General features: G+C 41.4%; 1 protein-coding gene and 1 non-coding gene across 5 annotated transcripts; one reads left to right on the top strand and one right to left on the bottom strand.

Moving 5' to 3' along the window:
* The first annotated feature begins 270 nt into the window (after positions 1-270).
* Positions 271-21,637, top strand: LOC115129523 (nucleophosmin-like). Of its 4 annotated transcripts, XR_003863670.2 has the most exons (12): positions 271-355; positions 669-748; positions 1,604-1,723; positions 2,792-2,885; positions 3,023-3,114; positions 4,522-4,583; positions 4,701-4,785; positions 6,471-6,569; positions 15,491-15,601; positions 19,995-20,069; positions 20,867-21,130; positions 21,317-21,637. XR_003863670.2 is itself a non-coding variant. In XM_029659943.2 (11 exons), the coding sequence occupies exons 1-11, from the start codon at positions 304-306 to the stop codon at positions 20,936-20,938; spliced, it is 942 nt and encodes a 313-aa protein (XP_029515803.1). In that variant the 5' UTR covers positions 271-303; the 3' UTR covers positions 20,939-21,637. The 4 variants fall into 4 exon arrangements, 3 of the variants coding, with proteins under 3 accessions (XP_029515803.1, XP_029515804.1, XP_029515807.1); XM_029659943.2 differs by having other exon boundaries at positions 20,867-21,637; XM_029659944.2 differs by lacking the exon at positions 20,867-21,130.
* Positions 5,154-5,229, bottom strand: trnav-uac (transfer RNA valine (anticodon UAC)). Its single transcript has one exon. It is a non-coding gene; the product is annotated as a tRNA-Val (tRNA).
* Positions 21,638-24,056: the final 2,419 nt, after the last annotated feature.

A 24,056-nucleotide genomic window follows, 5' to 3' on the forward strand; every position in this document is an offset into this window, starting at 1 on the left:
ACACAAGTATAAACGCAATTGTATATCATGTAAAGTGTTACACACCATTACAAAACAGCAGCATCATACTACAGTAATGTTCCAATCTCTGCAAGTATCACACATACAGACTTATTTTTTAAGTTATTTGCAATGACTCCATCTAGCGGACGTAAACCAAAGTGTATGTTTCCCCCTTTTTGTCCCACCCCAGCCTTTGATTCGATTGGACGTTTGATTTCCACTACTACCTTTTCAGCTATCCCATTGGCTTACTGAATGTCACTTGCTTTTACGGAACAGAACAATAACATCCAGGGGGAAATGGCTGACGATAGCGTTCCAGATATAACCAGATTTCAAATGTATTTATTTGGTGAGCACGTCTGCACTGCCAAGTTTAATTTTAGTGAACTGTTAGTAATAACAGACGTGAGTCTTTCGTTGTGTAGCTAGCTATAGCTGTCCCAAACACACCATATGTATCTAGCTAGTTCAATTTAAGCTAGGTAACAGTAATGTGCTTCTCGCGCCAATTCAACAAACCACTCTTGGTTTGCGTTTTAGCAAGCTAACAGGCTAACTAGATGAATTTGTTGTCAATGATAATGTTATATTTCCGTTTTCAATTGTAGTACGCCAACAGCTATTTGCTTTGAGTTTGCTAACCCATGTGTTGTCAACTTAAGGTTGTACACTCAAATCGGACAGAAAGGAGTTCAAAGTTGAGGAGGAGGATGATGCGGATCATCAGCTGTCACTCAAAGCAGTAAGATCGTCACTATGCCAATTCTGAGCCCGAGCTTGTGTTAGACGAGAGCAGCATTTCCCAAACTCGATGCACACGTTTTTGCCCTAGCACTACACAGCTGATTCAAATGATCAATGCTTAATGGTTAGTTGATTATTTGAATCAGCTGTGTGGTGCTAGGACAAAAAAAAGACGAGTTTGAGGAACCCTGGACTAGAGAATATCATAACACTGTACTTGGCCAAAGGTTAATTATTTAGTTTTTAAAAAATTAAAAAAATGTCCTGACAAACGATGCATGCATTAAAAAGGTCCATCGGGATTAGGTCTTGACAACTGACACGTTTCAATTAAACTACACTGAGAGTTTCTGTAATTGGAATGTTTTTATATATTCTTCATCGATTCCTTTTATTTGTACACTTTCTGCAGTATATTTATCTTTGCACCTGTGCAAAAAAAACCTGTTAGAGAAGAATGTAAGACATACATTGCATATGCATACATTGCATGTACCAAGTTCACCTTTGTCAATATTATAAATGTCAGAAAACGTGACTAATAATACAATGAATACAATATCTAGTCATAGTTCTTTGATGTGTATTTAAAGGAATACCATTTTAATCAACAATGTGTTTTCTTATACTTAGCTAACCTTTTCCTACCTATCAGTCCCTGTCCTCAGTCCCTGTCCTCAAAATGGATATCATCATAGTAATGTTCTTTCAGTCACTCTCCCTTTTTGCCACCAAGCAGAGGTGATAGTTGACAGAGAAATGTGGGAGACTGTAGGTTGCTGGCGTGTTCCAACGTGGTCGAAACATACAGTATCATATCTGTGAAACAGCTGTGTGTGTGTTGGTGTTGCAGGTGTGCCTGGGTCCTGAGGCAGAGGATACGTTTCACACGGTGGAGATCGAGGGCGTCACATACGACGGAAAGACCACCAAAATTCCACTGGCTGTGCTGAAGCCGTCTGTGCTGCCCTCTGTGAGTGTTTTAGAATGATGAATCGCCATAGTTCTGTGCTGTTACTTACTTGAAGCTTCTTTTAACCCTGTCCGTTATTCCACTTTTATAATAGTGAAAAGCACTCAACTCCATTACCATGCAATTACTAAGCAATTACTAAAATAACGTGTTGTTACTGTAGTAATTACAGTGTTACTACGACATAGGTCTACAAAGATGCTACAGTGTATGTTTGGCCATGATACAAGCCACAACACTGCTGGATGCAATGAACCACACAACCCATTTCCAGGGTTTTCACATGATTTTGCACGCACTACATTGGTGGCTCTAGAGACAGCTACTTACGCTTGTTAATGACTCTGAAGCAGACCATGAGCGGCTATGTCTCCATTATGTCAGGCTTGTTGCTCCTAAAGTAATCCAGTTTCCACCTATTAAATGGAAAATATGACTGCTGCCCTGATCCAGAGAACACTGTCACCATTGCTTGATCTTTGGGGATTTAGGCTGGGTATCAGTATAAGCAATTTTGTGACAACTGCTGATGTAAAAAGGGCTTTATAAAATACATTTGATTGATTGTCTCTGTTTATGACCTCCATTGTTTAAACATGCTTGGCTTGTTGCCTTCTGCATAGCTCGGGCCAATGTTACAAGCTAGTGTGTATTTTGGTTCTGGTTCAGGGCTTGAAAACACTAGCTGTGAGTGGATAATTATGTTATTTATGGAAGTTATAACTACCTGAACACTTTTACAGTAGTTATTCTAACACATACATCTGTGTTTTGTTTGGTTGCTATCGCAACCAGAACAATGCCCTGGCAGTTTGGAATTCACATTCACAACTGTCTGGCAGCACCCACTTCTTTAATGTTTAGCAAGCAGATACATCTGAATAGATGTTTTGATAAGATAATGTAGTAATAGATCATTTGATAAGACACCTTTGCTTGCAGGTGTGTGGGATCCTCCCTCCCTTCCTCAAGTTGAATGTACATTCTGTAATAAATGTAGTTTGTGACGTTGAACATCTATGGATTTTTGTTGAATCGACTTCCTTATTTTATTCCTAATTTTGGCAGATGAGTTTAGGAGGGTTTGGGATCACCCCTCCAGTAACCTTCCGCCTCCAGTCTGGCTGTGGACCAGTGTACATCAGTGGACAGCATTTTATCAGTGAGTGACTTAATTTGCACTCTGCTGATTTAGTTGTTTCTATACTCTCTTTGGGCTAGATATAAGGTGACATTTTTGACAGTACAAGACAGCAGCAGCAGCATTGAGATTAGGTGTAAACTAATCTCAATTTGTAGATGTGAAGGACTCTGATGACGAAGAAGAGGAAAACAGCTCGTCACCTGTGAAGAGGCCGTCAAGCTTGACCTCAGGGAAGCGTCCAGCTCCGGTATGTTCCTCCTGCTGTTTACTTAGCTCATTATTGGATTGGATTCAACTGCATGCATTTAGGTCCAAAATGATTGGCACCCTTGATAAAGCCAAAACAGACTTAAAAATAAATAATACAAATACAGAGCTATACAAATACTGTATTCTTAAAAATAACAATGGGAAATGATGTTATTTTATTCGAATTCTCTGAGAAAGACAACAAATAATAATAAATAAATAAAATTATAGGGGTCAAAATTATTGGCACCCTTGTTTTCAATACCTTTCACTACTTCACATTGCGAGGATAATGTCACTGAGGCTTTTTGTCAAATGTTTTATGAGATAATGGAGAACATATTGGGAAAAAACGTAGAGCATTCCTCCACACAGAATCTTTCCAGATCCTTGATCAAGTTCATGATGCCGTTAACCTTAACAAGGGCCCCAGGACCATTGGAAGCAAAATAGCCCCATAACATCAAAGATCCACCACCATATTTTACAGTAGGTATGGGGTTCTTTTCTGCATATGCATCGTTCTTTCAATGACCAAATCCACCAATGATCTGCGTGGCCAAAGAGCTTTATTTTCATGTTATCTGACCATAGCACTGGTTCTAATCCAAGTGTCAATGCCATTTAGCAAACTCCAGACAGTTACATCAAATCAATAAACTTTTTCGCATACACATGTTTAGCAGATGTTATTGTGGGTGTCGCGAAATGCTTGTGTTCCTATCTAACAATACACAACGATACACACAAATCTAAAAGTAAAACAATGGAATTAAGACATTTAAAAATATATTAGGACGAGCAATGTCTGAGTCCGGAGTATAAATATATACAGTATATATGTGATGGGATGTATAGACAGTGTGGATAGGATATATAGTATATCAGTGTTCCATGATTAAAGTGACCAGTGTTCCATGCCTGTGTACGTTGGGCAACAGTCTCTATTGTGCAGGGATAAGTAACCGGGTGGTAGCCGGCTAGTGACAGTGACTAAGTTCAGGGCAGGGTACTGGGTGGAGGCTGGCTATTGATCCAATATGTTCTCCAATCTCAAAAAACATGTTAGAAAAAGGCTCAGTGCAGTTATCCTCGCAAGGTGAGGTATTGAAAGGTATAGAAAACAGGGGTGCCGATCATTTTGAATACTATCTTTTTGAGAGAAAAAATATTACTTTTTGAACCAAATCTCTTTCACTGAGCAATTGTATAAAAAATATATAATTTCCCAATTTTTTGGAGCGTACAATAATAGCTCAGTATTTGTATTCTTTATTTTGTAGTCTTTTTTTGCTAATCTTTATCAAGGGTGCCAATAATTTTTGTCCTGACTACATACTGTACCATATTCCTCAGCAGGTCTTATTTATTACCAAAAGTTAGAAAATATTGTATCCCTTTGCAGAAGAAACTGAAAATGGAGTCAAATGATGATGATGATAGCGATGAAGATGACGACGATGATGAGTATGAATCTTCTTTTTTTGTATTTTAGGTTTGTTGGTGTGTGTCTTGCGTCATGTATCTTTGTTGGACTACCATTAGATAACGTGACATACATTTTCGTGTTCTATTCTTTTGTAGTGACGATGACAACGACGATGATAGTGATGAAGATGAGAGTGACGTGAAAGTACAGAAGGTCCCAGTCATACCAACCATAAAGAAAGTAAGCCCTTTTATTCTGTTCTACTAAAAACATGACACTGGGCATAGATGATGTATCTTATGTGTCCACTAGGTGTCATGCTAGACAAGGACTTGTCCATGTAGCAGAGCATGCCAATAGACCACGTTCACATAGGCAGCCCATTTCTGATATTCTTCCCACTAAATTGGTCTTAAACCAATCACATCAGGTCTTTTCATATCAGATCTTTTTCAGGGCTGATCCGATTGGTCAAAAGACAAATTAGTGTGGGGGGCATTTGAATTGGGCTGCCTGTCTAAACACAGCCTTAGATTCAAAAAGTACTATTATGTTGATATTTTGCAGACGAGAGCAACTTACAGTAGTGAGAGCATACATTTTTTTGCCGGTCCCCCGTGGGAATCAAACCCACAACCCTGGTGTTGTAAGCGCCATGCTCTACCAACTGAGCCACACAGGACCATCTTAGAAAGTTAGGATTGTGACATATTGTAGGCATATTATATTTGATATATTTTTTGTTGTTGTCTAACATCATGTCTTATTTGTGTAGTGCATATCGGTGTCAAATACAATTTTGTAAATGTTTCATAGTTATTGCATGTTCTGTAAACTAGACATGTTTTTAGCTCTTTCATTTCTGCACCCGTTGACCTGCGGCCATTTTGCTCGAGACGGAGCGGAGGAAACTTTTTCATCTTGTTCCCTCTTGTACCCATCTGTTTTTTCGAGACTAAAGCACAGGGTCTGCCGGGTATAATGATGGGATTTCTCCTCTGTAATCTACCTGAGCACTCTACCAGCACTGTGCAGAGTGAGACACATACTATCGCAGTAAAGACAACTCGACAAACACAGCCTACAAGTCTAGGCATTGGGAGTTCCTATTTCCCCCACCCCACCCTCCCACCCCCTCTCCTCGATAAGGCACCCAGAACTCCATGTCCTGTCCCTCAGTCCTCCCACCTTTCTCTTTCGTTGCTCTGTTTATCCTCTCTTTCTGTCTGATACCCCCTTCTCTTGTTCAACAGTCCGTCATTGCACCTGGCCTTTGTCTTTGAACAGTGTGCGTGTTCGCGTGTGCCTGTGTGTGTGTGTGTGTGTGTATCATTGTGTGGGTGTGTCTGTTTGTGATTTTAAAGGCAGCGTCCAAGTCTTAACTGCCAGACCGCGAGAGATCAAAGCAGGGCAGATGCACATACCTGCGACATGAGCACTGATTCTAGCCCCAGAGCCAGACGACAGCTGAGCATTTCGGTCACCTGTTGATTTATTCTGCTACACACACAGCTCCTCTCGTTCATTAATTATTTATTTGTCTTTTCTTCTACCTCCTCTTCTTTTCTTTACTCTCTGTCTCTGTCATGCTCATACTGTATTATAGTGATGAGCAGTGGCAGCATGGATATTAATATGCTTCCTGGGTTGAAACACAGAGGACAGAGAGCATACTAATTGCCCTCCTTTACTCCCCAACGACCTCCTTTACTGATCTGACTGAAGTAGTGTACAGACAGACGGACAGTGAGATAAATGCTGTTCAAACTGAAAAGTATTAAAAGTGCTATGGTCTATTTTGACAAAAGCAACACTTTTTTTGCAGTGTCAACATGTCCTCCCAAATGAAACGATTACTGTAATTGGATTTTCGATTGTGTATAGTGCTTCCCGCATCTCTCCCAACTAATGCTGTTGTCTCTCAGAGCCCGGAGCCTTTGGGGCAGAAGCCTAAAAGTGTGACATTGGCGCAGAATGGCTCACCAGGGAATCAAGGGGGACCATTGGCTAAACCTCAAACCAAGGTAGGTAAACTTTTATACCTGTTTAGGCCTCTTTAGGCCATGAAGCCAGAGTAATTACGCACATCCAAATGAAGCACTGTTGGCTGCTCCCAAAAGTGGTATTTTCATTTGCCAGATAAATTGTAGAGTTTTCAATCTATGGGAAAAGGTCATGTGATTCCAAAATAGTCCTAGAGCTGAGGAGGCAATGAGAGTTTCCAAGGAGTTGTTTGTGGTTAGGCAATCCCAAAGCAGACAGTTTAAGGGGGCATTTGTGGTCTGGGCTTCAAAACAAACTCCTGGAAAACACATGTTCTCTGCCAGCTAGTTTAGAAAGAAGATTCTTAAGGTCGGCATTATGCTGCTGAACATGAAAAATTGCAGACATCTTTCGCCATATAGGAGTTGTGATGTGTAGCGAACAGACGCATCAGCTGTTTCCTTCCATGAATGTGTTCATGCGGGACAATGTAGAAAATCCTGCGGGCTCTAGAGACATTTCTGTTGCCAGTCACAAGAGACAAGATTACATTTTTAAATGTAAATTAAAAAATTAAAACCTGTACATTTTCATAGTAGTTACATTTGAATGTTCATGTCAAGACAAATATTTATAAGACTTGTCTGCTTATAAGACCACTGTCCCAGAGGTACTTGCCAGACTCTCAGCAAGCTGCATGGAATCAAAGCACAGCAAAGAATGTGATGAATCCAAGTAGCAATTAGCTCTAGACTGGTACTTCATTTCTCAGGTGGAATGTCTTGGACGACAGCCTTACAAACCCAAGGATTGAACTCTCTCTGTGTTAAACAAACACATCTGACCCCTGAACACGTTTCCCAGGACGGGGTTTAAGACCACGACCCCTCGGCCTGACCTACCGTTTTGGGTTGAAGACTACTTTGATGCTAAAATGTCCCTCCCCCCACCTCCCACCTTTGCAACCTTCTCATTTTCCACCCGTCCTTAAGAATGCCCTAATCAGCCCCCACCCCCGTAGCCCCCCAAATGACTCCAGCTTGATTTTAAACATTACCAGTGACCTGTCATTTCTCTCTTGTATTGACATAACATATACTAGACTTTGATGAGCATTAATCAAGAAAGAAATTAACCATGTGAGAATCTCTTATTTCGTTTTTTCAAAACTTGATAGCAGTGTCTCAAAAAGTCAAAATGTCCTTTTCTCTCAAACAATATGTAAGGTAAAACGCCTAAAACACTTCCTGTCATGACAAGAAATGATCAAAATCCTCCTAGAACATTGTTTCGGACAGAAAACTGTACCCTTTGTCTGTGATGTCAGACGCTAATGCACAATAAGGTGAGACTTGCTATGCTAATCACCCGGGGCATTGCGTAGCCCTCAGGGAAGCGTGCGGTGTGTGGTAGAGCGCGCTGACTAATCTATTTAATTCTGTAATGGCCGCTGTTCAGCACGTTACGACAGCCGTTGTTAAAGTGCTAGCGTGGATTAACCAGCAGGCTAACCTCTGAAACCTGCCAGTTTAACTCCCCAGTCCCACCCTACCTAATCCTAACCCCAGCCCTCAGCCACCCCTCCCTCCCTCTCTCCCTCTCAAACAGCCTCCTCACACCCCTCGCTTCCTGTACACACCTTCTCCCAATTGCTCTCATTACGGGTGTTTGATGCCTGGGGCAGCAGGCAGGTTGCTCCCAGATGCCCCTGAGGTTGGAGGAAGCAGGCGTTTTCTTAGTGCAGGTGACTGGTCATTAGGGTGGCTCGTCAGATCCTTTGCCAGTGCCTCTCACCATATTTCTAAACTCTTTGCCCCGTCATCTACTGTTTTTGGTGGAGCGAAGTGGGTCGATATGACTGCCGTTCAAGTTTGTCGGTCTGAATTTTATAGTCGGTAGTGTCTTAGTACTTTTTGATTGATGGAAGTGGAAGCAGGCTGCCTGTTCTGTGGTGATGCCTCCGAGCATGCGCCACGGTCGTAAAGCTGTAAGATGCTCTGCCTGGGATCCTCCTTGGAAGACATAAATCTTCACTATTGGCAAATGTTTTATTTTATGTTTTCACAAAAACAATTATCACAGTGCAGTTAGCACAAAACCTATAATATTCTGTGTTATAGCCTAACTAGACAATAGGCTATAAAGGCCTGGGGAAAGTTGTGTAAAGTTAGCCGGCAAGTGAGGCTGAACATCTCCGCTGTTTTGGTGCCCTGGCTACCACTCTGTGAACAGCATGAAGCGAACCCATGCACATGCACCCATACTGTGTGTGACTGTGTGAGAGTCTCAAGTGTTGCATCTCACTCATCTCATAAGTATCCTATCCTATTCATTGATAGTAGGCCCTGCTTTACTGAAATTGCGAGACATTACAAGCCAAGAAATTGCGAGAGTCATTAAAAGTTGTTTTTCAACCGCACAAATTTCTTGTTAACAAACTATAGTTTTGGCAAGTCGGTTAGGACTTCTACTTTGTGCCTTTAAACAGCTTGGAAAATTCCAGAAAATGATGTCATGGCTTTAGAAGCTTCTGATAGGCTAATTGACATAATTTGAGTCAATTGGAGGTGTACCTGTGGATGTATTTCAAGGCCTACCTTCAAGCTCAGTGCCTCTTTGCTTGACATCATGGGAAAATCAAAAGAAATCAGCCAAGATCTCAGAAAAAAATTGTAGACCTCCACAAGTCTGGTTCATCCTTGGGAACAATTTCCAAATGCCTGAAGGTACCATGTTCATCTGTACAAACAATAGTACGCAAGTATAAACACCATGGGACCACGCAGCTGTCATACCGCTCAGGAAGGAGATGCGTTCTGTCTCCTAGAAATGAACGTACTTTGGTGCGAAAAGTGTAATGATGAAACAAAAATAGAAGTTTGGCCATAATGACCATCGTTATGTTTGGAGGAAAAAAGGGGACGCTTGCAAGCCGAAGAACACCATCCCAACCGTGAAGCACGGGGGTGGCAGCATCATGTTGTGGGGGGTGCTTTACTGCAGGAGGGACTGGTGCACTTCACAAAATCAGTCAGGAAGCTGAAGCTTGGTCGCAAGTGGGTTTCTTAATTAACAATGACCCAAAGTGTATTTCCAAAGTTGTGGCAAATGGCTTAAGGATAACAAAGTCCAGGTATTGGAGTGGCCATCACAAAACCCTGACCTCAATCCCATAGAAAATGTGTAGGCAGAACTGAAAAAGTGCATGCGAGCAAGGAGGCCTACAAACCTGACTCAGTTACACCAGCTCTGTCAGGAGGAATGGGCCAAAATTCACCCAACTTATTGTGGGAAGCTTGTGGAAGGCTACCCGAAATGTTTGAACATTTTACTAGGATTAAATGTCAGGAATTGTGAAAAACGGAGTTTAAATGTATTTGGCTAAGGTGTATGTAAACTTCTGACTTCAACTGTAGCATTCCATTGCGAGATACAGCTTTTGATTGCCTATAAACTGTTACAGACATCTATATCCATCCTGCCCTGCCTTTCTAAAATCTTCGAAAGCCATGTTAACAAACAGATCACCGACCATTTTGAATCCCATCGTACCTTTTCCACTATGCAATCTGGTTTCCGAGCTGGTCATGGGTGCACCTCAGCCACACTCAAGGTCCTAAACGATATCATAACCGCCATCGTTAAAAGACAGTACTGTGCAGCCGTCTTCATCGACCTGGCCAAGGCTTTCGACTGTCAATCACCACATTCTTATCGGCAGACTCAATAGCCTTGCTTTCTCAAATGACTGCCTCGCCTGGTTCACCAGCTACTTCTCAGATAGAGTTCAGTGTGTCAAATCGGAGGGCCTGTTGTCCGGACATCTGGCAGTCTCTATGTAGCCTCCAACTGCTTTTAAATGCTAGTAAAACTAAATGCATGCTCTTCAACCGATTGTTGCCCGCACCCGCCCGACTAGCATCACTACTCTGGACGGTTCTGACTTAGAATATGTGGACAACTACAAATATACCTATGTGTCTGGTTAGACTGTAAACTCTCCTTCTAGAATAGTTATTCTATTTTCATGATTACTACACCAAAGTGTGTTGCTCTAAATTGCAATTGCAACATTTGGAGGAAAGGCAGAAACGTATGAGTCAGAACCGTGCACTAGGCCTATCTTTTTTATTTTGTTTTATTTCATTTGTATTTCACCTTTATTTAACCAGGTAGGCCAGTTGAGAACAAGTTCTCATTTTACAAGAGGGTGTCTTGTCCTGTTTCTGAAATCGACTTTCATCCCAGTCACCAGCAGCAGAGCATTTGCGTTGGTGCATGTCTGACATCAATGTGTGCTCAATTACAATGATAATTTAATGTGTAATGGTGTAATGGAATGTTTTGCCTTGTGGTAGGTTTTGTGGGTTTTTACACTCCTATGGAGGTATCATAACCAGCTATAAAATAATGTCACAACAGGTCTAAATATATGTGTCATGACAGTGTTATGACCATATGATAACAGGTTATGACAAGTTATGTTTGTTGTTATGACATATAATGACATGATTATGATTGTGTCATAGCGTGTTATGACACTGGGTGTTAACAAAAGTGTTACCAAGTAAACAATAAAAATGGACGTTACACACGGCATATCACATTTAACAAACTAAACATTGAAATGCAGTCGAGGAATCAATTATTTTTGAGTCGACTCTCAATCACTATTTCATCGTCGTTAACAGTTGGAAAAATGGCAGGGAAAGGCAAGCAACCGCAGTCCTGTATGACAATACTTTGAGAAGTTAAATGAGAAGGAAATGCTAACTTTGTGAGGGGGAATTGAGGTACAGTATTGGTAGTACAGGTGCAATGTTTAACAATCTGAAAGGGACGCACCATGAGACCCAAACCGTTGTTGGCAGCAGCATTGTGAATTCACATGGAATTTTAAGATAAAAAAAAACGTTTTTCCTGAAAATCGAAGAAAAAAAATAATGTGTTGTTTGAACATTGTCCATTTCACACATCCCTAATGTGCACCTGTGTCTTGCCTACCTGATCACGATTGTTCTTATCCCATCGCAAATTTGTCCGATTTTTCAATGGTTCTGCATTGTTCTATTTTAATTAAGTTGAGCTCTATTGTTTTATCAATAAAAACAGGACTTTTTTTGTCCTGGTCTTGAGAGTGGAAGTTTCTCAGCGAAATGTCTTTTGTCTCCTTACCTGGCCCCAAAGCCCTCCTACAAGACACCAAAGGAACAATTACTACCTCAGACAGTCTGACTTAGCCGGCAGAAGTGTCATCATGACCATGTATTTGTAGCGAAGACGAGCGAATCGGAGACGAGCGATTACATCAAATGATAGTGTGCAAGTGATTAAGTCACATGTCCCGTGGCATCTGTAATAAGTGTCTGGCGCAGATTAAACAGCTTGCTCTGCTCTGTCTGTTTATCAGCTGTTTCAGTTCCACAGCTGTCCTTTGGAAGTGGAGAGCCGCCCCCCAAATAATAAATACGCCGGCCATTTCTTGGCCAGGAGCCAGTGGCATGTGGGTTTTTTCAAGTCGAAGGTGTGAGGGTGTGTGTGCATGTGTGTGTGCGTTTTTGCCCTCATATTTGATACCTTTCATCTGTGCGATGGAGGCCAAAAAAAGAGGTTCCTTTGTCCATCCCACAATCAAGATATCTGGTCTGTTAATATTTTCGGTAATGATCAGTTTACACAACTTTTAATATGTTCCAAATACAATGGAACACATCTACTTTCAATATGTTTCAAATGCAATGGTTTGAATTAGCGACATGCCTATTATATTCTCACTGTCCGGGTCCACACGCTTGTTGTGGACGCACACCGCCTGATGTTTCCGTGGTGATTCTGAGTGACATGCCATTTGAATGTGCCAACTTTGAATATACTATCCTCATTTGCTCCCAGCACCTCTTTAGCGTAGATTCTGCTATCTTTACATCAGTTATTGTATGCTGATATTTAACATTCAAAATAGCAAAGATTGTCTAAAAACCTTTTGACGTCACGTCAAAACACTAATACGCACAATCGGAGAGTTAATATGATACTTTTCACAAATGTTGCACAGAAGTATTTTTGACAGGCGGCTTTGGATTGCGTGCGGGTCATTATTTTCACTGTACTATGGTGCTGGTACGAGTAAAAAAAATTAAGGCAAGTTTCAAGTGTTCGCTAGGAGCAAATATATCACTCCTTGGTCATAAAAAACAGAATGCTTTCTTATTGTTAGTTCCTCAGTTGCATGACAGAAAGTCTCTCCAAGAAGGTCCCTCTCCCCTAGTTTTAACACAGCTCCGTCCATCAATGAAACCCTGCAATCACAGTGGATTCCAGCCGGGCCTGCATGTAGCAACAGGCTCCCTGCTTGTATAACGCGAAGCCACGGTGTATGGCGTGTCAAATTGTATCACACTCACACACTCCTAATTGATGACTTCTGGGGCCTTGTCCGCCCAGCTCTGGACACACCTGTAGCCCTGTTAACGCCATGTTCGCAGAGGACTCTCTGAGGCTCACACACACTGTATGCATGCCTGCATGCACACACATACACGCACAGACAAACAAACAAAGGGCCTCTTTGTGTTGTAAAGGAAAACAATGACGATGGAACTCAAACGTTGTCAGTTTACATAACTGCTATGAGCGGGGAAAGTCTCTCACCACTATATAGAGCCTCTGGGTTCATAATATTACTCAATATTACTTCTCAAAGTGTTCGTTGGTAGCTTTTCCCTCTTAGCCGTAGCGCAAAACGTTTAGGGAAATGTGAGCAAGCGGCCGCTGCGTTTCCCATTGTAGAATGACCCCTTTCACAGTGTCAGTCTAGGGGAGTTAACTAATATTTTAGTTTTTCTCTGTTGCTAAAGTTTGGGTTTGCCCTCTTCTGCTTGGAAGCAATAAAAGGATCATTTTTACCCCCCATATTTGTCAAAAGGTGCTGTAATTAGGGTAGAATTTGGTGTCCGTTTGCTTTAATCCCCTTCCAGCTGGCTGCTCAAGCTGTCCCTAATGGAGGAACCTCTCTCAGTCACACTAAATCGGTCAGGATAGGGGCTGTAGCCAGCATACTAAGCACAGGCTGGTCTTGGGCTCACAAGGCCAGTTCACTAGCTACCACCAATCGCATTGTTATGGGACAGTTGAAAATGGGCGAATGGCATAGATGCCCCTCACAGATACATTGATTGGATGTACATGAAGTGTTTTGGCCAGTAGAGAATGATTTTCTTATGTTGTCATGGTGGGAAGAGGAACACACTAAAGACCTACAGTACCAGTCAAAAGTTTGGACACACCTACTCATTCAAGGATTTTTCTTTATTTTTTATATTTTCTACTTAGTAGAATAATGAAAGACATCAAAACTATTTAATAACGTATATGGAATCATGTAGTAACCAAAAACGTCAAAATATATTTTAGATGTTAGATTCTTCAAATAGCCACCCTTTGCCTTGATGACAGCTTTGCACACTCTTGGCATTCTCTCAACCATCATCACCTGTAATGCTTTTCCAACAGTCTTGAAGGAGTTCCCACTGCACATGTTGGCTGCTTTTCCTTCACTCTGCGGTCCAACTCATCCCAAACCATCTCAATTGGGTTGAGGTCAAGTGATTGTTGATGCCAGGTAATCTGATGCAACACTCCATCACACTCCTTCTTGGTCAAATAGCCCTTTCACATCCTGGTGGTGTGTTGGGTCATTGTCCTGTTGAAAAACAAATGATAGTCCCACTAAGCGCAAACCAGATGGGATAGCATAGCGCTGAAAAATGCTGTGGTAGCCATGCTGGTAAGTGTGCCTTGAATTCAAAATAAATCACATACAGTGTCACCAGCAATGCACCCACACACCATCACACCTCCTCCGCCATGCTTTACGTTGGGAACTACTCATGCGGAATCATCCGTTCACCTACTCTGCATCTCACAAAGACACGGCTGTTGGAACCAAAATGTTCAAATTTGGACTCATCAGACCAAAGGACAGATTTACACCTGTCTAATGTCCATGGCTCGTGTTTCTTGGCCCAAGCAAGTCTCTTCTTATTATTGGTGTCCTTTAGTCGTGGTTTCATTGCAGCAAATCGACCATGAAGGCCTGATTCACGCAGTCTCTTCTGAACAGTTGATGTTGAGATGTGTCTATTACTTGAACTCTGTGAAGCATTTATTTGGGCTGTAATTTCTGAGGCTGGTAACTCTAATGAACTTATCCTCTGCAGTAGATGTAACTCTGGGTCTTCCTTTCCTGTGGCGGTCCTCATGATAGCCAGTTTCATCATAGTGCTTGATGGTTTTTGCGACTGCACTTGAAGAAACTTTCACAGTTCTTGAGATTTTCCAGATTGATTGACCTTGTCTTAAAGTAATGATGGACTGTCGTTGCTCTGCTTATTTGAGCTGTTCTTGCTATAATATGGACTTGGTATTTTACGAAATAGGGCTATCTTCTGTATACCACCCCTACCTTTTCACAACACAACTGATTGGCTCAAACGCATTAAGGAAGAAATTCCACAAATTAACAAGCGACACCTGTTAATTGAAATGCATTCCAGGTGACTACCTCATGAAGCTGGTTGAGAGAATGCCAAGAATGTGCAAAGCTGTCATCAAGGGAAAGGGTGGCTGCTTTGAAGAATTTAAAATATATTTTGATTTGTTTAAAACTTTTTGGCTTACTACATGATTCCATGTGTTATTTCATAGTTTTGATGTCTTCACCATTATACAACCATTATACAATCCATACAATGGAGAAAATAGTAAAAATACAGAAAAACCCTTTAATGAGTAGGTGTGTTCAAACTTTTGACTGGTACTGTATGTAGCCTACGTAGAAACAAGTGAATATTGACACCAATCTAAGCCTAAGTTTCAACTTTTCAGTTAGGCTAGTTAGTTACTGGAACAAGCACACCACTGAATGATACTTTGAATGATGTTGATCTTGTTTGACTTGCAGACACCAGTGGGAGAAAAAGACAAGAGTCAGAAGGAAAAGTCTGGAGCTGGCCCATCCAATGTTCTCACCGTGCCTGAAATCAAGAGCAAGCTAGCGTCGTTAGCCAAAGAGGTAACACGTTCATTTTAGGGTTATGCGGTATAATGTATTTTACTATAGACCGGTATTGATGCACAGAACTGTTTTTTTTTTTTTTACCTTACCTTCTATAACTGTATTTCAATGTTTGGTTTGTTAAATGTAAAACATCACTCTGTTTGTATAGTTTATTCCTCTACTTGAATTGTCTTTCTCTCTTTCTCTCTCTCTCTCTCTCTCTCTCTCTCAACAACCCCCACTCCCCCACCCCACCCCACGTGACCTCGACCACAAGGTCACTTGGCAACCGTTCACTCTTCAGTGTGCATGGTCAATGCAACAATATGTTGATGACAACAATGCTGCTTTCCACTTTGCTTCTTAACCCTATCAGTCCCGAGACCCCAGGAAACATCTGCTTTTCATTTTTCTGACATTCATTTATCTACATGCCCAGCCCTTATATTTAGCTTCACAATGAAGTGTTTTACCATTTTCTTTTCAGGACAACCAGGGCTACAGGTAGAACACAAAACAATTTGACATAAATGTCAATAAAAAAATAAGGTCAGCCAAAGCATAAACCCGATAAAAAGGAATGTATATGAATGCTGTAAGTACAGAATAGTATTTATTTTTTATGACCTTTTTTGCTCACTGGGAAATTAATATCCAACGAGTCAGTGACAACTGTGTGGAGTTTGTGAAAGCAACTATGTGAGCTTATTACAGTATTATAGACCCTGGCCTTCTAATGACTCGTGTGTCTTGTGAGCGAAACAGAGCAAAACATTTGTGGGTTCGTGACAGTCTCAGCTTTTCATAAATAGTTTTTAATAGTTTGTAGCTCAAACCATTCGGACTCTACAGACGTTTTTGTACAAAAGACATTTACATTTAAGTCATTTAGCAGACGCTCTTATCCAGAGCGACTTACAAATTGGTGCGTTCACCTTAAGACATCCAGTGGAACAGCCACTTTACAATAGTGCATCTAAATATTTTAAGGGGGGTGAGAAGGATTACTTTATCCTATCCTAGGTATTCCTTAAAGAGGTGGGGTTTCAGGTGTCTCCGGAAGGTGGTGATTGACTCCGCTGTCCTGGCGTCGTGAGGGAGTTTGTTCCACCATTGGGGGGCCAGAGCAGCGAACAGTTTTGACTGGGCTGCGTGGGAACTGTACTTCCTCAGTGGTAGGGAGGCGAGCAGGCCAGAGGTGGATGAACGCAGTGCCCTTGTTTGGGTGTAGGGCCTGATCAGAGCCTGGAGGTACTGAGGTGCCGTTCCCCTCACAGCTCCGTAGGCAAGCACCATGGTCTTGTAGCGGATGCGAGCTTCAACTGGAAGCCAGTGGAGAGAGCGGAGGAGCGGGGTGACGTGAGAGAACTTGGGAAGGTTGAACACCAGACGGGCTGCGGCGTTCTGGATGAGTTGTAGGGGTTTAATGGCACAGGCAGGGAGCCCAGCCAACAGCGAGTTGCAGTAATCCAGACGGGAGATGACAAGTGCCTGGATTAGGACCTGCGCCGCTTCCTGTGTGAGGCAGGGTCGTACTCTGCGGATGTTGTAGAGCATGAACCTACAAGAACGGGCCACCGCCTTGATGTTAGTTGAGAACGACAGGGTGTTGTCCAGGATCACGCCAAGGTTCTTAGCGCTCTGGGAGGAGGACACAATGGAGTTGTCAACCGTGATGGCGAGATCATGGAACGGGCAGTCCTTCCCCGGGAGGAAGAGCAGCTCCGTCTTGCCGAGGTTCAGCTTGAGGTGGTGATCCGTCATCCACACTGATATGTCTGCCAGACATGCAGAGATGCGATTCGCCACCTGGTCATCAGAAGGGGGAAAGGAGAAGATTAATTGTGTGTCGTCTGCATAGCAATGATAGGAGAGACCATGTGAGGTTATGACAGAGCCAAGTGACTTGGTGTATAGCGAGAATAGGAGAGGGCCTAGAACAGAGCCCTGGGGGACGCCAGTGGTGAGAGCGCGTGGTGAGGAGACAGATTCTCGCCACGCCACCTGGTAGGAGCGACCTGTCAGGTAGGACGCAATCCAAGCGTGGGCCGCCCAGCCCAGGCCCCTTCGGGGTCCACCCTTGTCTCACAAACACCACTCTAGCTCAGCCCCCGTTAATCACACAGACGAATTGTTGGTATCTATGGATGCAAAAGAAATCGACGAATACAATGGTACAACTCGGAAGTCTTTAGCTTAAACACACTATGTTTAAAAGGGGTTAGAAGTCCAAAACGTGCCAGCCATACGGTGAGCCTCATTGAGTTAATATAAATCTGTTTTATATATTTACACTATTAGTTTGTGTATCTTACTGTCTACAATCCGCCAGTTTGTCTTTTCTGAGCAGGTTGTGGCTAAAATAAATTGTGTCAGCCGCTAATGCTAATCACTAGTTAGCTGGCTAGCTAGCTAATTAATAAATGTACTCAGAGCAAACGTAGCTCGCTAATGCAGCCTAATACCAGTGCTGGAGTAGGCGTAAATTAGCATGTTGTTTGTGCAACAGTATCTTCTAAAATCAGAGAACTATGTTAGCTATGAAGTAAGAGAAAACATTTAATGTAGCCAAAGACTATAGGGTCCCACTCTCCTGGGAAACACTGACCAACACTTTTGTTCCTACACTGTCACAATAATGCCTCCATAGAGATCCCATTAGTATTCTAATTCCTAATTCTATGAACACCTCCCTGGCTTTTTCATTCGTTGTCATGTCAAACACTGTATTCAAAGTGCCCACAATTACATTCTAACAATAGAATTAGAATAATCATTCTATTTTCAAGAGTTTACACAAGTGAAATCGCAATAGCAATTTCTGGTAAAGAAAAATAAGATATTTTGCCCAAATTGTGCAGCCAAAAGTAGCAGTGTGGAAATGATCTCAAATGAGAGCAACTTTTGGTTGAAATATAAGTATAAAAGTATAAAACCATACAGAATGGAAAAAGCCCCATTGAAATCAGTTAGAATGTATGTGTTGACATCCTAGGGTCATGCACAACCCATAAAGTCAATTTAGAACGTATTATTATTGAAAAACAAAAATTTGAAAAATATGGTGGTTTGCGAAAGTATTCACCCCCCTTGGTATTTTTCCTATTTTCACCCCCCTTGGCATTTTTCCTATTTTCACCCCCCTTGGCATTACAACCTGGAATGAAAATATAATTTTTTTTGGTGGGGTTTTATCATTTTATTTACACAACATGCCTACCACTTTGAAAATGCTAAATATTTTTTTTATTGTGAAACAAACAAGAAATAAGACACGTCCTTGGGATGTTCAAAGTTTTGAATATTTTTTTAGAACCCAACCCTGATCTGTACTTCTCCACAACTTTGTCCCTGTCCTGTTTGGAGAGCTCCTTGGTCTTCATGGTGCCGCTTGCTTGGTGGTGCCCCTTGCTTAGTGGTGTTGAAGACTCTGGGGCCTTTCAGAACAGGTGTATATTTCCTGAGATCATGTGACAGATCATATGACACTTATATTGCACACAGGTGGACTTTATTGAACTAATTATGAGACTTCTGAAGGTAATAGGTTGCAACAGATCTTATTTAGGAGCTTCATAGCAAAGGGGGTGAGTACATATGCACGCACCACTTTTCTGTTTTTTTATTTTCTGAAACAAGTCATTTTTTAAATTTCACTTCACCAATTTGGACTATTTTGTATATTTCCATGACATGAAATCCAAATAAAAATCAATTTAAATTACAGGTTGTAATGCAACAAAATAGGAAAAATGCCAAGGGGGATGAATACTTTTGCAGGGCACTGTATTGTGATATCATATTTTGGTCTTATCGACCAGCCATAAGTCATTTTCATGCTTCACAGTTAAAGCTTAGAGCGCCAAGTCTTTAGCAAAAGTCCACAGGTTATCTTGTGGTGTTCTCTCCCTCTGCATGCTTCCATACATAACATGCCATAAACGCCAAAGTCTGCTTGGCATCAAAGGGGTTCTCTGAAGATAATTCACATTGATGTCTTGTTTTTCCCACTGATTCCGTTCAAAAAGGGCTGCAGCAAAGCCTCAGTGGAACACATGAAACACATCCTCCATAGTTGTGTGGGAATAACCTCTGACCTTGCCAATTGCCACCAGGCCTGAGGTGGTGGGTGACTGACCACTGGCGCACACACAGCCATGTCATCATAGAGAGGGATTAGCTTCTCTCTTCCTCTTCCTCTCTTACAGTAACCTCTTCCAACTGTATTGGCAGAATCAGCTGTACAAGGCCCACCTCATATTTGCCTCGTGAATAAAACAGAATTGTAGGTTATACATGTTATTACACTGTAATAATGTTGTTTTTCCCTCTAGTGTGATTAAACATTAGTTTGATTAAATGTTTCACCCAGATTAAAAAACATATTTACTGGCTCTTTTCCAATCAGGGAAAACCTCTTCCGAAGACCGAGGCAAAGTTTGAAAATTTTGCCAAAAGTTCTTTAAGGATGTCAGATAAAAAAGTAAGTATTCTTGTTGACTTGATAGTGAAAGCATCTGCTGTAGCATCAGCATCGTAGTATGTATGTAGTTATTATAGACTGTTGACATGAATTGCTGACTAAAAAATCGGAAACATTGAAATGTATAGCACACAACTTAGAAACTGTCCCAGTTATTTCAGATAGTTTTGTTGCAAAGTGTGTGCAGTGAAATATGTTCATCTTGGGTCCGCACTCTCTTTTTGGGATGGAATGGGAGTAGACCTGCCAAGGCAAAGTCTTCCCCATTGATTTAATGTCGTAGTTCTCTCACAAGTGTGTCTTTTGTAGCTCTAATTAAGGGACGTGAGGTTTGTGAATGGTACCAGACTCTGTCATGTTCAAGGTCTTTGACTAACTGAAGGAATATTCCTCTAGGTGAATCTAGGGCTACTGTACGTAATGCAGTAATGCAGGGACTTTATGTACACTGAAGATTGTTTTTACTCATGTCGATGCAGCACCCTAGCAGTATTTTACTTGGAGTATTTAAGTAAAGAGTCCTTTTATCTTGACCACATGGGGCCAAGATGGTGATGACACTGCATTCACTAATCACCATTTTATTCCAGTTTAGTTTCTGGGAAACTATTACAACTGGAATTGGAATGTTTTTGTCAAACAAGAACAAGCCCTCTTAAATGGTTGGGTGTGTGCTTGACTTGAGAGTGTGTGTGCGTGCACGCATGCTTTTGCGGTTGTATTTGCAAATGTGAACATTCAAATGTGTGCGTGTGTGTGTGTGTGTGTGTGTGTGTGTGTGTGTGTGTGTGCACTAGGATGGGTCAGGTCACAGACCAGGCTGTCTTTTTATTGATGAGGAATCCTTTGAGATGAATCCAACAGCCTGACATATTAAGGCCTCCATTAAGAACATGCTGTCATCATCGGCAGTTGTTGTGCAGGTGAAAAGTCTTTAGACTGCAAGGTGCGGTCAGGGGAAGCTTGATCCCAATGTGTAGAAAACATCTGTGGAAGTGATTTGGTTCCGAAGCCAAAGACTCTGGGATGTGTCAGACTCGAGCACCTAGTCATTCTTTCTGGTATGTACTATTGCCCCCCACCTAACCCCTTGTACCCCTACATGCTGTCTCAATTCATTGTTCCCCAGGCATGGCAAGGCAAGGCGCACAAAATACATTCTTTAGTAAAAAATCATAGCTCTCTGCTATGCAGTATGTAATTTGCATGCATTATAATTAGTTTCTATCTCTCTCTGTCTCATACAGGTGGTTAAAGACCTCTGGAACTTTGTACAAACATTGAAAACAGAGAAGAAATAAGTAATTACATTTCTTACAGTTATGTTAGATTTTTTTGTTATCTCCTCTATGCTTTCCCCAAGAACATTGAAGCTCTAATGTTTTAACCCATTACTAAGAGCATCAGGGAATACATGTGTAACAATGCCCCCCCTCTAAAGAAATGGTGTTAGCCTACTGTTGGTGTCCATCGGGGAGCCATAGGCCTTTGCACTATGTGGATGTTTTGCAAACTGTTTCATATGTTCAATCAAGTCCCTGCTTATTAAAGGAATAGTTCATACATGATTTTCTAATTACTAACTGTTGTTATTATTTAGTCATTTTCACCAGCATCTGGTTAGCTCAGAATGTTAGTATTCTTAGCATGTCCATTGGCATCAATTGTGGCAATGCTAGAATAAACGTTCCAAAATTACCATATCACTTCAGAGATGATCATTAGTAATTAAGGGAATGATTTCATTACCGTCGCTTTGTAATAATAACTGGGTTGCTCGATGAAAGCCTAGGTTGGGAATTGGGAAATGATGTGTTTTTATCATGTACCTTTAACGAGGGCGGCAGGGTAGCCGAGTGTTGGACTAGTAACCGAAAGGTTGCAAGTTCGAATCCCCCAGCTGACAAATCTGTCGTTCTGCCCCTGAACAGGCAGTTAACCCACTGTTCCTAGGCTGTCATTGAAAATAAGAATTTGTTCTTAACTGACTTGCCTGGTAAAATTAAATAAAATTTAAAAAATGATGACATTGTTATTTGTAAATAGTCCGTACAATTTAATGCACAGTTATGGCAGCTTCAAAATACTGTAGATCGGTTATCGAAACAAACTCCTCAAACTCCTCTGGTATCTTTGTTTCTAATGTTTGTTTTAACATTGCTCTCTAATTTTGCATTGAGTTTTGTTTTCTTTACACTTTTGTATACTGTAACACATTATGGAGGAGAATGGCAAATGTTTATTGAAGAGATTGCATCACTCATTGAGCTAAACTATCAATGAACCACACTCCATTGACCACAATTTAGGGTCTTAGCCAATTGAAGCTTACATTACAGTTAAAGAAGGATTTTTAAGCTTTGAGACAATTGAGACATGGATTGTGTATGTGTGCCATTCAGAGCATGGATGTAGCAGGCAAGAGCTCCAATTGGCTAAGATATACAGTTGAAGTCGGAAGTTTACATACACCTTAGCCAAATACATTTAAACTCCGTTTTTCACAATTCCTGACATTTAATCCAATTAGAAATTCCCTGTCTTAGGTCAGTTAGGATCACCACTTTATTTTAAGAATGTGAAATGTCAGAATAATAGTAGAGAGAATGATTAATTTCAGCTTTTATTTCTTTCATCACATTCCCAGTGGGGCAGAAGTTTACATACACTCAATTAGTATTTGGTAGCATTGCCTTTAAATTGTTTAACTTGGGTCAAACATTTCAGGTAGCCTCACAAGCTTCCCACAATAAATTGGGGGAATTTTGGCCTATTCCTCCTGACAGAGCTGGTGTTACTGAGTCAGGTTTGTAAGGCCTCCTTGCTTGCACACACTTTTTCAGTTCTGCCCACACATTTTCTGTAGGATTGAGGTCAGGGCTTTGTGGTGGCCACTCCAGTACCTTGATTTTGTTGTCCTTAAGCCATTTTGCCACAACTTTGGAAGTATGCTTGGGGTCATTGTCCATTTGGAAGACCCATTTGCGACCAAGCTTTAACTGATGTCTTGAGGTGTTGCTTCAATATATCCACATAACTTTCCGTCCTCATGATGCCATCTATTTTGTGTAGTGCACCAGTCCCTCTTGCAGCAAAGCACCCCCACAACATGATGCTGCCACCGATTTGCTTCATGGTTGGAATGGTGTTCTTCGGCTTGCAAGCCTCCCCCTTTTCCCTCCAAACCTAACGATGGTCATTATGGCCAAACAGTTCTATTTTTGTTTCATCAGACCAGAGGACATTTCTTCAAAAAGTATGATCTTTGTTCCCATGTGCAGTTTCAAACCGTAGTCTGGCTTTTTTATGGCAGTTTTGGAGCAGTGGCTTCTTCCTTGCTGAGCAGCCTTTCAGGTTATGTCAGAATAGGACTCGTTTTACTGTGGATATTGATACTTTTGTGCCAGTTTCCTCCAGGATCTTCGCATGGTACTTTGCTGTTGTTCTGGGATTGATTTATACTTTTCGCACCAAAGTACGTTCATCTCTAGGAGACAGAACGCGTCTCCTTCCTGAACGGAATGATGGCTGTGTGGTCCCATGGTGTTTATACTTGCGTATTATTGTTTGTACAGATGAACGTAGTACATTCAGGCGTTTGGAAATTGCCAAGGATGAACCAGACTTGTGGAGGTCTACAATTTTTTTTCTTAGGTCTTGGCTGATTTCTTTTGATTTTCCCATGATGTCAACCAAAGAGGCACTGAGTTTGAAGGTAGGCCTTGAAATACATCCACAGGTACACCTCCAATTGACTCAAATGATGTCAATTAGCCTGTCAGAAGCTTCTAAAGCCATGACATCATTTTCTGGAATTTTCCAAGCTGTCTAAAAGCACAGCCAACTTAGTGTATGTAAACTTCTGACCCACTGGAATTGTGAATTATAAGTGAAATAATCTGTAAACAATTGTTGGAAAAATGACTTGTGTCATGCACAAAGTAGATGACCTAACCGACATGCTAAAACTATAGTTTGTTAACAAGA

Source organism: Oncorhynchus nerka, linkage group LG5, assembly GCF_034236695.1.
Source record: "Oncorhynchus nerka isolate Pitt River linkage group LG5, Oner_Uvic_2.0, whole genome shotgun sequence".
In the NCBI taxonomy this organism is placed as follows: Eukaryota; Metazoa; Chordata; class Actinopteri; order Salmoniformes; family Salmonidae; genus Oncorhynchus; species Oncorhynchus nerka.

Excerpts from the sequence above, each read along its gene's own strand:
- LOC115129523 (XM_029659943.2), top strand. The coding sequence starts at position 304 with ATGGCTGACGATAGCGTTCCAGATATAACCAGATTTCAAATGTATTTA. Across the intron at positions 356-668 it reads ATTTCAAATGTATTTATTTG|GTTGTACACTCAAATCGGAC; the intron begins GTGAGCACGTCT and ends TGTCAACTTAAG. Across the intron at positions 2,886-3,022 it reads CAGTGGACAGCATTTTATCA|ATGTGAAGGACTCTGATGAC; the intron begins GTGAGTGACTTA and ends CTCAATTTGTAG.